Below are 12,766 nucleotides of genomic sequence, written 5' to 3' on the forward strand. Positions count from 1 at the left end.
TGACATAATGCATCATCCGTGTGCTGAGTTGGGAGCATCTGTAGTTTTAGCGTGTCTAATGGACCCTAGAAGTTTAAGCTGATTGATAACAAAACTGAAAAAATATGTTTACGGTGAACAAAGTAACTGCAATGCCATTATATAAAGAGGGAGACCTGGGAAGCGCTGTGCTGTAGCTAGCTGTCCTACATAGCTAAAAAGTTAGCCTCTTTTAGCTCCATAAGTTACCCTTATTAAGCTACACTACTTTTAACTTTGTGTCCTTAGCCCGTAACATCTTCAGTGACCCCTCACACCCCTAACATGGACTGCTCTCCCTGCTGCCCTCTGGGAAGAGGCTTTGCAGCATCTAATGCAGGTGCAGCAGGTTCTGCAACAGCTTTTTCCCCACTGTCATCAGACTGTTGAACTGCTGAACTCTAAACTGGACTCTGCATCACGCTTGCAACATTATTTTGCACTTCCAATGTCCTGAACTTTTAAAAATCGTTAAATGGGACACAACTCAATATTCTACTGCATTTTGCACCATATTTATTTTGCACTCCACTGAACTTTTTCATTGTAATGCCCTTTTGCACTGTTATTTCTAATTACTGTACATTCTGCTCACTGCTGCACTTATAAATGGTCATGTTCATTTCACTGTTTCACTGTTGTAAGCTGTATGCAACAGAATTTCGTTTTTATACACTGTGCATACAAAATTACAACAAAGTCTAAGTCTAATTTTCTAAAAGTAGATTACCCTTTTTTTTCTTTGTCTAAAATCCCAATGATAGTCATTTTTTAAGATGTTTCATTTGCCCTCCTCTGCCCTCAGATTTTAATAAAAAGACTTAAAACGAAAGAACTGAGACCTTTTGTGTCACCTTGGTAAATGGCAAAGATCAGTCTGTCTTAGAATGCAATACCTGCTTCTTTCTATGTTTGGCTACTTTAGGCCGCCAAAGAAATATAGAATATTAGCAAATATAGGTAATAAGAAGTTAAAATCTAGAAGAGCTTAAAACAGTTTGTCTGAGTGACGTTGCCATATTGCAACATAATGAGCAGGGGCAAGTCCCCAAGCAGATCTACTACCTACACTGGTGCTTCACTGGGAGAGTTCCGATTAAAGCATTTCCATGAGATAGAGTGGAACCGTTAAAGCCCAGACTTAAACTCATTTAAATATACAGGAAGACATATAACCCAAAAGATCTGAGACTGTAATTGAGAGAATAAGTGTTGTTTTGAGGTACTGACAGCGGAAAGAAGGGTGGGATACCAACACAGACCACCATTTACAAGGTCTTTTATTTTATTTTATTTTGTGTGGAAATGTTCAAAGAGTTAGCATCATTTTGCAAGGCATTGTAAAGGAAATTAAAATAGTCTTATGGGGCAAAACAGTCAAATCAGTTCTCTTCTCTCAAATGTAATGTGGTCTCGTCTTGTTGTCTATAAAGAAAAACAATCTCTGCAATTTAATTCCAAATTCCTCCAAACAGCCTCAGGATTAGATCTCTTTAAAGAGCACTGATTAAGAAAAAAACACAGAAAAAAATTTTTAACACCAAAATAATAGTCAGTCAGTTAAATACTGACATATGCAACCAAAGCTGTATTTTGACAAAATGGTGTTGTTCAATATTCAATTCAATTCAATTCAATTCAGTTTATTTATATAGCGCCAAATTCACAACACATGTCATCTCAAGGCACTTTACAGTTCAACCAGATCAAATTGATACAAAGTTTTCTATCTAAGGAAAACCAGTTGATTGCATTGACTCATTGACTCAAATACAATCCCCCACACTAAGCATGCTTGTGTGGGGAATATCTATAGTAATCTGTGCAGTAGGAGGCAGTGAGAAAATATCAGAATATAATTTGTGAAATTACACCAGGGTGTAATAAATCTGACTTTTGGTAAGGCAGCAGAAATTGGCTGTTGCACATCAGACATCCATAACTGCCGTTTGCAGATCAATATTTCTTCAAACTTCAATTTCTTTAGTGAAAACAGATAGTGACTCATGTTCCAATACATCCAACTGACTCTGATTCGCTGCCGCCACCTAGTGTTCAAACATAACACTGCTGATGATTGGCCGAGTAAGATCAGGGGGAAAAAGACAAGAGACAGCAGCCACAATTATGGGAACTTATTTTTATTTTGCCACTTACTTAAATAAAATACTTAATGCTTGCAGAGATTTAAAACCCTGTTTCATGTTTTAATGTTGTGCATTCATCAATGAACAGTTATCTTCAATAATTTGAGAAAATAAGTTTGTTTTTATAGAACTGAAAAATAAAAAGGAGCATTGTAGGCTGATCCTATAAAACTATTGTAGAAATTAATTTATTATAAAATGTTGAAAATCTAAATGATAACAAAGAAAAATTGGGAAGCACAATTAGTTTACAAAAAACAATCCTGCATAACTTTGAAGAAGGATAGGAAGCAGTGTTTGCACATTTTTCCAAAGGCCTGTATCATTCAGATTTGAAGAAACAGGTTCCTAAGCAGTCTAAAATAGATTGAATGAAGTATCTGCATCCACATCATGCTGCCATCTGAAAGCTCCCATTTAATCTAACATCTACTTAGCAATGTTAGATCAAATGGGAGGTGATTTGAAATGAAAGGCACACATTTCTGATATATTTTTTTTTTTTACTTTTAAAATTATTTCTGTCATATCACCATTTCGGACAATCATATGTTCTTTTAACGTTAATAATCCAAATAAAACACATACAATTTTGATATTATGATTTTGACAAAAACTGAAAATAGAATGTTTGTGTCATAGGCTAAATATGTAAAATCTTAAACTATTATTTTTTTCACTTGTGTGTAGAAATTGGCTGCATTAAATGTAAGTAAATGGTAACTAATAGAACTTAGAGTTAGACAGATTTTATTTTGTCATTTTGTACACACAAGTGTAAACAAAATAATTTTTGTTAAGATCAGTTCTCTAGGCTATTTAATTTTTTTAAAACGCAGCCTTGTTAAGGTAAGCAGCAGTGATAAAAAAAAACAGTCATGTAAACATATGACTGTATAGTTACAGTTCTAACATTTCAGTTTTTTTTTGTTTGTTTTTTACCTATAGAGCCTTTCCAACAAATAAATCAATAAATAAATCAAATCAAATGGTAATTGGGCTATGGGTTCTACAGACTTCTTTCAAAGTTAGTTTTTGTCATTAATTTGTTATTCCGTTTTTTGATAAAAAAAAAAAAAAAGAAGAAGACAATTCAGACCAAAATACCAGTTATTTTATAAAAGCAAGAGGAAAATAAATTTTGATCAGAATAAATGAACGTACACAAAGATAAATACATGAAGGACTTTTTTTTATTTGTAATTGTTAAAAAAAAAAAAAAAAAGTACTTGGAATCTTTGTCGATCGCTTATTTGAAATCGGCACTCTGCTGCTCTCCCCTGACGTCACATTCAGTAAGAACAATCGAGCATCACAGCGGAGCACATCCTGCGCAGGAACTCGGACATTTACAGAGCAGAGATGGTAAATTGAAATAAAACATAACGGCTCTTTATCTTTTTTATATAATGGTATACTCGCATCAAAAAATAAAGCTGACCTGTAATGATTTGTTGTAGTAATTTCTGACTGCCGGTTTATTTTATCACGCTATGCTAGCTTTAGCCTGCTAAGTTGCTGTGAGTAAGCAAAACAGCATCTGTAACTGTTAGCATTTAGCTTTTGACTCTGCTTGAAAATAAAGTGGTGTTTTTAACCTTACCTAGCCATGCCAAATAACACATAGCCTTAATCTACAGGATAATCCCTATGGAGGCGCTGTGTTATTTGCGCGGTTAAATATTTAGTCTACCGCCGCGGTGCTAGCTAATGTTAGCCACAGCAGGTTGAGTTAGCTTCATTTCACTGAGCGGTTCAAGTACCCTGCCTTTACTTTCGCTTTGTCTCAACTAGTTTTCTTGTTGATAATATATTTGTTTGTCCAATTATATCGTAAAAATAAATGGACTTTTATAAATAATTAGTTAATGTTTTTGTATTTAAGTCTGGATAACGCTACATAAAGTTAATAGAATAAAGCCATGTATTCTCGAAACAGTCCTAGATTGGGTCGGTTCCTGTGACGTCCTCCTTTAGAGGTTGAACTTAAATGTGGGTTTGTTAATAATTTAGTTTCTGTAATTTTAAACCCCCAGCTTAGAGAGGCCGGGCTCGAAAACACAGCGTTTCTTTATATTTGGAACTTTTGCAATTATGTCTGATAATTATGTGAGTCTGGTCCTATTGAACCTAAAATGGATCTAAATGTTTCCGAGGTTTGTTTTTTAATCCGATGTTTATTCTCTCTTTAGTTCCGTAACCAATACGACAACGATGTGACAGTATGGAGCCCTCAGGTGAGTTTTCCCTGGCCTCTTCTTTCTGCAGGTTACATTTACATGGTGAGGTTTTTTAAGGATGTTTCCTTCCTTGCTGCTGTGTTTACAGGGTCGCATCCATCAGATCGAATATGCCATGGAGGCAGTTAAACAAGGCTCTGCAACTGTAGGACTGAAATCCAGAACACACGCTGTCCTTGTTGCACTGAAGGTAGTATCAAAGATCCCTCTGTGTTCATGTACAAATGGGACCAAATTAAGATTTTGCACATCATTCGTGGTCGCTTCAAACAGGCTATTTTACAAAAAGTGGATCAGAGTTGGTATATTTCCAGATTTTAAAATATTTTTTTTTTAATTATATTATGCATTTTATAAATGGTTAAAAAACTTCAGATTGGAGTTAAACAAGGAAAGAGTCATTGACTTAACCTCTGGTTTCTGTAACTGTCTCCAATCATTATTCCACACAAATTAATCACAGCCTTTTTTTACAGATTAGGAAAGTGTTTTTTTTTTTTTAATAGGCTACTAAATATTTTTAGCAAAGCTTCTACTAGCAGAGTATCTGCAACCATCACTGTTTTGTCAGTGTTGCCATAATAACTTTCATGGTTTCTATTTAATGAGCGACTAATATGTCACAACAACCTGAACAAATAAGTTTACATTTAAAATTTAATAGAAAAAAACCTCTTAGCTTGCAAAGTTTTGCTCCATAAGGAACATGGGGACGCTTCATGTGCCTTTAATTATCCTACATATACTGAATACAAAAAAAAAGTTTAAATAGTGCCGAATTAATTTGAATATAATTGTGCCAGCCTTTACTAATTATGTGATGTAATCATAGTAGTATGATATAGCACTAAAACATTAGATCAGTTGTAATTAATCAATTATTGACACAATTTTCAGCTAATTCTAGTAATCCATTTTTCAACTGTAATATAGAGATTCTGAGACACGCAGAAAATATATCAAAGTGTTAAAAATATATATATATTTTGCATTTAAAATGAAAAATAAGTTTTTCTCCCCAATATGTTTTATTCAGAAGTCCTGCTGTCACAGTTCTAGATTTAACTGGTTTAGATTCTGTATAAAATCTTGAAGAACTTTTGTTATCTGATTATTAACAAAAAACATAATCAGCAGATGAAACAATTAGCAAAATATTCATTGGTAGCCCTAGTCTAATTTATGTTTTACTGGAACTCTGAGTACCAGAAGTTTGGTTCTTTATTTACATCATGTTAAGAAACCAATTAAATATTAGCTATCAGTCCATTTTTACCAAACTTCCTTCCTGCATTGTTCTCATGTCCCATTCCTCTCAGAGCTCATTCATATTAAAACTAAAGCTCATCACTGTTATGATCTTAGCATTTTGTGTCATTTTGGGGGAGACATCATGTCCCAAAAAGGACATGTGCGCCCCAGTGGGCTGTCAATCAACTGCTACCTACAGTGATCACATGATTGATGCTTTTCTCACAGAGAGCCCAGTCTGAACTGGCTGCCCACCAGAAGAAGATCCTACATGTTGACAACCACATTGGCATCTCCATCGCCGGACTGACCGCCGACGCCAGGCTGCTCTGGTAGGACTAGTGAGGAAGATGATCTTGAAGAAGCAGTTTCCAGACAGCTGGATTCTTCTTAAGTGGAATCTGTCCTTTTAAAACAGGGAGACATCTCCAATGCATGGAAGGAACTTTAAAATACAGCTTTACAGTTGTATTTAATCAATAGGCTTCATGATGTGGTTCTGTTCCCACTTCTCTGACAGAAACAGGAAATTTATTCTCTTTAAGTGAACAAGTCTGTGTGGCTAGGATGAGCTTAACACGGTGGCTTTCTCTCTTGCAGTAACTTTATGCGTCAGGAGTGTTTGGACTCGAGGTTCGTCTTTGACAGACCACTTCCCATCTCGCGTCTCGTCTCACTTGTTGGCAGCAGTATCCTTTCTATCTGTGAAGCTCTCGATTAAAAGGTATCGTGTTCGGACAAATAAAGCAACACTAGCTGCTGAAATTTAATAAGTGACAGTGCTGGCAGTAGGTTTATAATGCATTAGGGTCCAGTCCGTCAGAGTGAGGAAAGTAGAACTGGTTCTACTGGATGGTGTGTGGTAAGTTATGTTTCTGTTCGGTGTCTTGAACATTTTATTTGGTCTTAGTTTGTATTTAGCCCTCGTTTTCTGACACCTCCAAATAAAATACAGTGAAGACAATAATTGGAGTACATGTTTCCAGTGAGGAGTCCCGCTTTCGTTTGTCATAAAATAGAAACTGCATCATAAAGACGAGGATCACAGCAGACATGTTGGAAGAAAAGCTTAAGGCTAAAACAGATCTTAATTCTGAGTTTCACTAAAAAAATTAGAATTTAAGTCCCACATAATTACATGAATTAACTATACTATTTATTTTTCTTGTGATTTATGCAGGTTAGATAAAAATGTGTCCTAAATAGAAGATTCTAGTTTTCACGTTTGGTATATCCTTTCACACACATCTTTACACAACATGTATTAAACCTTATGATGCTGCATTCACACCAAACGTGTTTTGAGCACCAGGTTCAGCTTGTTTACATGTGAAGTCTATGGTCGGCACTTAAGGACATCGTCTGCCGCGTCATATCTTGTAGCTTCTTGGGAATCGGGTGCAGCAGGTTTTAATCCTCCAGGCATTGATATCCATCTAAAGCATCAGATTCTCAAATCGTAAACTCTGAACTTCTGCAGCTCGACGCGGGGCATCGCCCGATCAGAGAAGCTGATATGGGAGTTTGCAGATGGATAGTCGCTGCATCCAAGGCGTGATCTATGCTCCTGCAGAGCTGTCGGCATAAAACCATCGAAAATAAACAAGAATATATTCATTTAAGGGTGTTAGACTCCACTAGGTTTACATTAAAAGCTAGGCGGATAAACATTTTCATGTACAAAGAAAATAGAGATCGATGTAATCACTCCAATAAAATATTTTGTTGCTGGATTGTGTTGAAAAAATACCAACATAAAATGTGAAATATCTGATTTTGTATTTTAATACTTGCATTTTTAAACCACCTATGAAACTTTTCAACCAATCCTCTCATTGCATCTGCCGTCGTACTCAGGGTCGGCAAAGCGCGTACGATTTTTATGGACGTGCATCAAGGGCGTTAAAAATGCTGTCAAAAAATGCGTCTGGCTTCGATGAGCACAAGCATCCAGGATGAGGCACTGGAAACGCGTTCAGTGAGACGCTGCATTACAGTTCTGGCTAACTGTTTTCAAATGTCTGCTCTGTCTGTACCACTGCCAGGGATGAACAGCCATTAATATTAGAAAAATCTAAATGATTCAGATTCTCAAGATTTAGAATTGATATTTGTTTTTAATGCAATCTAGTCCAGTATTAAATTATTAAAAACATATATTTTTTCTAGCTGTTACCTGAATTAGTTGACTGTAGTTATGCAACATATAATAAGAGCGGTTAATTGGAGGCCAAAAGTACAGTGGGAAAAAAATCTTTCTGTGGTTATTTGAATCAATCTTTATAGATTAAAATGAGAATCGAATTAGTACCGTAATATCCTTTTTTATTTTTTTAGTTGCTGCCCCACTTTCCTTTAGATAAAACCCAAATTCCACAGATTTTATCGCCTGGAATGTTCTGACAGAATAAATAAGGGCTAAAGATTTCTGGGGAAAACCAAGAATAAAGAAACTAAATATGAGGCCAAAGTAAAATGTATAAAATATTGGGATAATTTAAGAGTTTGAAAGCAGAGGGATTTTTGTCATCCTTAACCGAAACTACAGAAACCCAGATTCCCACACAGCGGTACGGAAGGAGGCCTTATGGAGTCGGGCTCCTCATTGCCGGCTACGATGTGAGCTGCTTCTGTTTAAGTCAGCTTTACTCCAGCATAAACTAGAGGCATCTCAAATTGACAGTTGCTTTCTTTGTTCGGTCCATCCTGCAGGACATGGGACCTCACATCTTTCAGACTTGCCCCTCGGCGAACTACTTTGACTGCAAAGCCATGTCCATCGGAGCACGCTCCCAGTCTGCACGTACCTATTTGGAGCGGACCATGGACAAGTTCCAAGACTGTAAGGCTTTGTCCTTTGTTTTAATGTCTGAATAGAAGCAGGTGGATTAAATGCTGAACCTTGTTGGATGGGGGGTGTGTTCACAGGTAACCTGAATGAACTGGTTCAGCACGGCCTCCGTGCTCTTAGAGAAACACTTCCCACTGAGCAGGACCTCACCACCAAGGTACCACAGATTCCTTCCTCTTCTACCTCAACATTAAGGCATTTCCTCATGATTTCATCCGGTTTGTTGCAGAATGTTTCCATCGGCATTGTGGGGAAGGACATGGAGTTCACCATTTATGACGACGACGACGTCGCTCCCTTCCTGGAGGGGTTGGAGGAAAGGCCGCAGAGAAAGGTACGACCCTGCTTCAGTTTCAGCTTTATTTCCTGAAAGGATTCCTTAGACCAAAGAAAAAAAGGATCGTTTGTGTCCAGGTGGCCCAGTCTGCAGAGGAACCTGCTGCTGGACAGGCGTCCGACGAGCCGATGGAGCACTGAGGACCAACCTGACACTTCATGCAAATCAACGGAGCAAATCTGTAGAGGAGAAGGCTGTTGTGTTGTGCCTCTCACTAAACTGTTCATCCAAATTAGACCTTGCCTACATCAACCCATGTAACGTTTCTTTTCTATGGGTAGAATATGCCATTATAGTAATAAACATAATTTTTTGGAAATGTGCTTCCACTCATTTTATTTTATAATCCAGATGGGATAGTCTGTATTAAAAGGAAAACGGAGTCAAAGGAAGGAGAGGAAACAGAAAACGTTTATTTTCATTTCAGCTTTTCTGACAGGTGCTTTGAGAAATATTGCAATCTTAGAACACTACTTCCCCTAAACCAGCATGCAAAAATCTAAAAAAAAGTCTACCATTTTAGGAAAATCAAACTGTCAGTTTTCTTCTAGAATGGAACCAAATCAGAAACATTTGGGAGCAAAATGTAAACCCAACAATTGATTTATCTTTTTTCTTATCTGCTTTGCTAGGCAATTTTTTTTACAGCATTTTCTTTCATTTTTATTTCAACTTAAATGCATCAAACCCAAAGTTTAGTAATGAAGCGAGGATCTATTTAAGAAGCTAAACCTTTAACAGATATTAAACTCATCTTTAGCTCAGGCTTCAAAGGAATTAAGGATTTCACAATGATAGAAAAACCTGTAGGTAATCTGTAATTTTTTTTTCTTAAACCAAGTGCATTTGTTCTTAGATTGAGGAGGTAAAAGAGACATTTTGCCAATGGAACAAGACAATTTACAATTAAACACAATTACATTTTCTTATTTCAAGTGGATGTTATCTAATTATCTTATTTTAAATGTAAAAATACTCATTCTAATGGCAAACCATCTCATTTACCTACTCAAATTAAGGGTAAATACACTTAATTTAAGAAATTTCTAGATCGTTTTTTCAGTGTAGTAGCTCTGGTTTCTCTTTGCCATCTTAAAACGAGCGTTTTACGCAGACGCACCAAAAGACTGACCCTGCAGACATCTCTGACCTCATGTGACAACATTGAGAAATTCGCTCACAAAAAAACAGGAAGTATGTTAAAGTTTCTAAGGCTGCATTCACATTGCAGGTCTGATATTTTATTTTATTTTGTGTTGTTGTTCATATAACCTATAAAATGTGGCTTGTACGTGTTTTCAATGTGAACAATAAGCGGCTCCAAACTGACCTGAATGGCCATAAAAAACAAAACTTAAACACATCACAACAGTAAACATGGAGAAAAAGGTTTCAGTCTTTATAGGGAAAGTTACCATCGTCGATCACTTGCATATCCCTTACAAATGGAGTCTTCCACCGTCCCTCAATGAGGTCTAAAAGCACAACATTTATATCCAGCCATTCAGCAAAGCTACTGCTACATGGCTGTAGATCTTATGTTGGCATTTGACCAATTAGATGAGCCCTTGAATGTTATATTACCTACTGTAAATTAAGTTGGTAAAAAGCAAATGGAAAAGTAAAAAAGTTCATAAGCTAAGTTTGAAAAAAAGTAAAAAAGTGCCTGTATCAGCATGAATGCCTCTAAGGTTATAATGTAACCAAAAAATGTGTTTCTTTTACTCTTGAGTGTTTTTGATTCATTTCTTACAGAAACACATTTGTTATATATTAGGGCAAGTGGCCATTTAATACTAAATTGACATACATTTTTTAAATTAAAACATCCACTTTTTTTTTTATGTTACTAAGGCAATAAGGTCTTCCAATAACACTCTTGGCCTAAAATGTTGATTTTAGTTTTTTAGTGAGGGTCCTATAAAATGCAAAACAGAAACCAACTATTGTATGAGCAGGTGCTGCATGAGAAATGCATAAATAAAAAAGATGAAAAGTCTTAATTGAGAATTTTAGGTACATCTGAAACGATTATGATATGGAGCCAGCAGTGGGGGATTTTAGTTTATTCAGAATTTTATCAACCAAGGAAAGCTTGATCATATATGTTAACCCCTCTCACCCCTGCAGGGAGGAGACTCTATGCCATCCAGTGTATTAAACCAACACATCATTGTGTCTCTATAGCATTTTAAAGTTGTCTGTCTGAAGGGTCACATACAAGGATTATAATCCAAACTGTTTCCCATATCCTGGTTCCTAAAAGCTCTTCAAATAGACATGAATAACTCCAAGACTCTTGAGGTCTCTACTGCACATCACTGCAATGGAAGTATGAGTATTAGTCTTGAAATGAGCGTATTTCCCGTTAATTTTAGCAGCTAAGAAAGAAAATTAGCAATGGAATAAAATTATTTACGCTTAGAATAAGAAAAACAACACCGGTATTATTCTCTTGCAAGTGCATAATATCTTAGAGGAAGAAATATTCATCTGATCTGCCTACTTAAATAAAGAAGAGAAAATACACATTTTTCCAGGATAGTTACCTTATTTTCCATCAGTTTTTGCAGTGTTATAACACAAGATTCTGTCTGCTTTACTAACTGCTGCCGTTTTCTGCCGGACGGCAAAAAATTGTGACAAATTTGATGGAAAGTGATGTCAAATCTAATCTATACTAGTGTCTCTTTCCAAACCATCAGATATAAATAAATAATATACACCCTGGCAGACCCCGAGGTCCTCTGGTAGAAGCATTTTAATTGTTCCCAAAGTGAAAAGTAAATCTCACTGCGAGGCGCCCTTCCATCACTAAACTACCTGTCTATTCAATTTTGTTTGTCTTATTTTACATATTTAGTTTTTTATCCCGTTGTATTTTATTTATTGTTGGCCTCCAGGTGTTAAAGGATCCCCATGTATATATACAGGTGCTGGTCATAAAATTAGAATATCATGAAAAAGTAGATTGATTTCAGTAATTCCATTTAAAAAGTGAAACTTGTATATTATATTCATACATTACATACAAACTCATATATTTCAGATGTTTATTTTGTTTAATTTTGATGATTACAAATGACAACAAATGAAAATCTCAAATTCATCATATCAGAAAATTAGAATATTGTGAAAAGGTTCAAAATTGATGGCCCCTGGTGCCACACTCTAATCAGCTAATTAACTCAAACCACCTGCAAAAGCCTTTAAATGGTCTTTCAGTCTAGTTCTATAGGCTACACAATCATGGGGAAGACTGCTGACTTGACAGTTGTCCAAAAGACGACCATCGACACCTTGCACAAGGAGGGCAAGACACAAAAGGTCATCGCTAAAGAGGCTGGCTGTTCACAGAGCTCAGTGTCCAAGCACATTAATAGAGAGGCGAAGGGAAGGAAAAGATGTGGTCGAAAAAAGTGTACAAGCAAGAGAGATAACCGCACCCTGGAGAGGATTGTGAAACAAAACCCATTCAAAAATGTGGGGGAGATTCACAAAGAGTGGACTGCAGCTGGAGTGAGTGCTTCAAGAACCACCACACACAGACGTATGAAAGACATGGGTTTCTGCTGTCGCATTCCTTGTGTCAAGCCACTCTTGAACCACAGACAGCGTCAGAAGCGTCTTGCCTGGGCTAAAGAGAAACAGGACTGGACTGCTGGTGAGTGGTCCAAAGTCATGTTCTCTGATGAAAGTAAATTTTGCATTTCCTTTGGAAATCAAGGTCCCAGAGTCTGGAGGAAAAGAAGAGAGGCACTTCATCCACGTTGCTTGAAGTCCAGTGTAAAGTTTCCACAGTCAGTGATGGTTTGGGGTGCCATGTCATCTGCTGGTGTTGGTCCATTGTGTTTTCTGAGGTCCAGGGTCAACGCAGCCACATACCAGGAAGTTTTAGAGCACTTCATGCTTCCTGCAGCTG

General features: G+C 36.6%; 1 protein-coding gene across 1 annotated transcript; it reads left to right on the forward strand.

Annotated features, from left to right (window-relative positions):
* The first annotated feature begins 3,440 nt into the window (after positions 1-3,440).
* Positions 3,441-9,163, forward strand: psma1 (proteasome 20S subunit alpha 1). Its single transcript, XM_038305769.1, has 10 exons — positions 3,441-3,530; positions 4,358-4,402; positions 4,494-4,595; positions 5,885-5,988; positions 6,257-6,345; positions 8,205-8,275; positions 8,369-8,498; positions 8,585-8,664; positions 8,737-8,841; positions 8,922-9,163. The coding sequence occupies exons 1-10, from the start codon at positions 3,528-3,530 to the stop codon at positions 8,982-8,984; spliced, it is 792 nt and encodes a 263-aa protein (XP_038161697.1). The 5' UTR covers positions 3,441-3,527; the 3' UTR covers positions 8,985-9,163.
* The last annotated feature ends 3,603 nt before the right edge of the window (positions 9,164-12,766 follow it).

This window comes from Cyprinodon tularosa, unplaced genomic scaffold, assembly GCF_016077235.1.
Source record: "Cyprinodon tularosa strain WSP-4 unplaced genomic scaffold, ASM1607723v1 ctg563, whole genome shotgun sequence".
In the NCBI taxonomy this organism is placed as follows: Eukaryota; Metazoa; Chordata; class Actinopteri; order Cyprinodontiformes; family Cyprinodontidae; genus Cyprinodon; species Cyprinodon tularosa.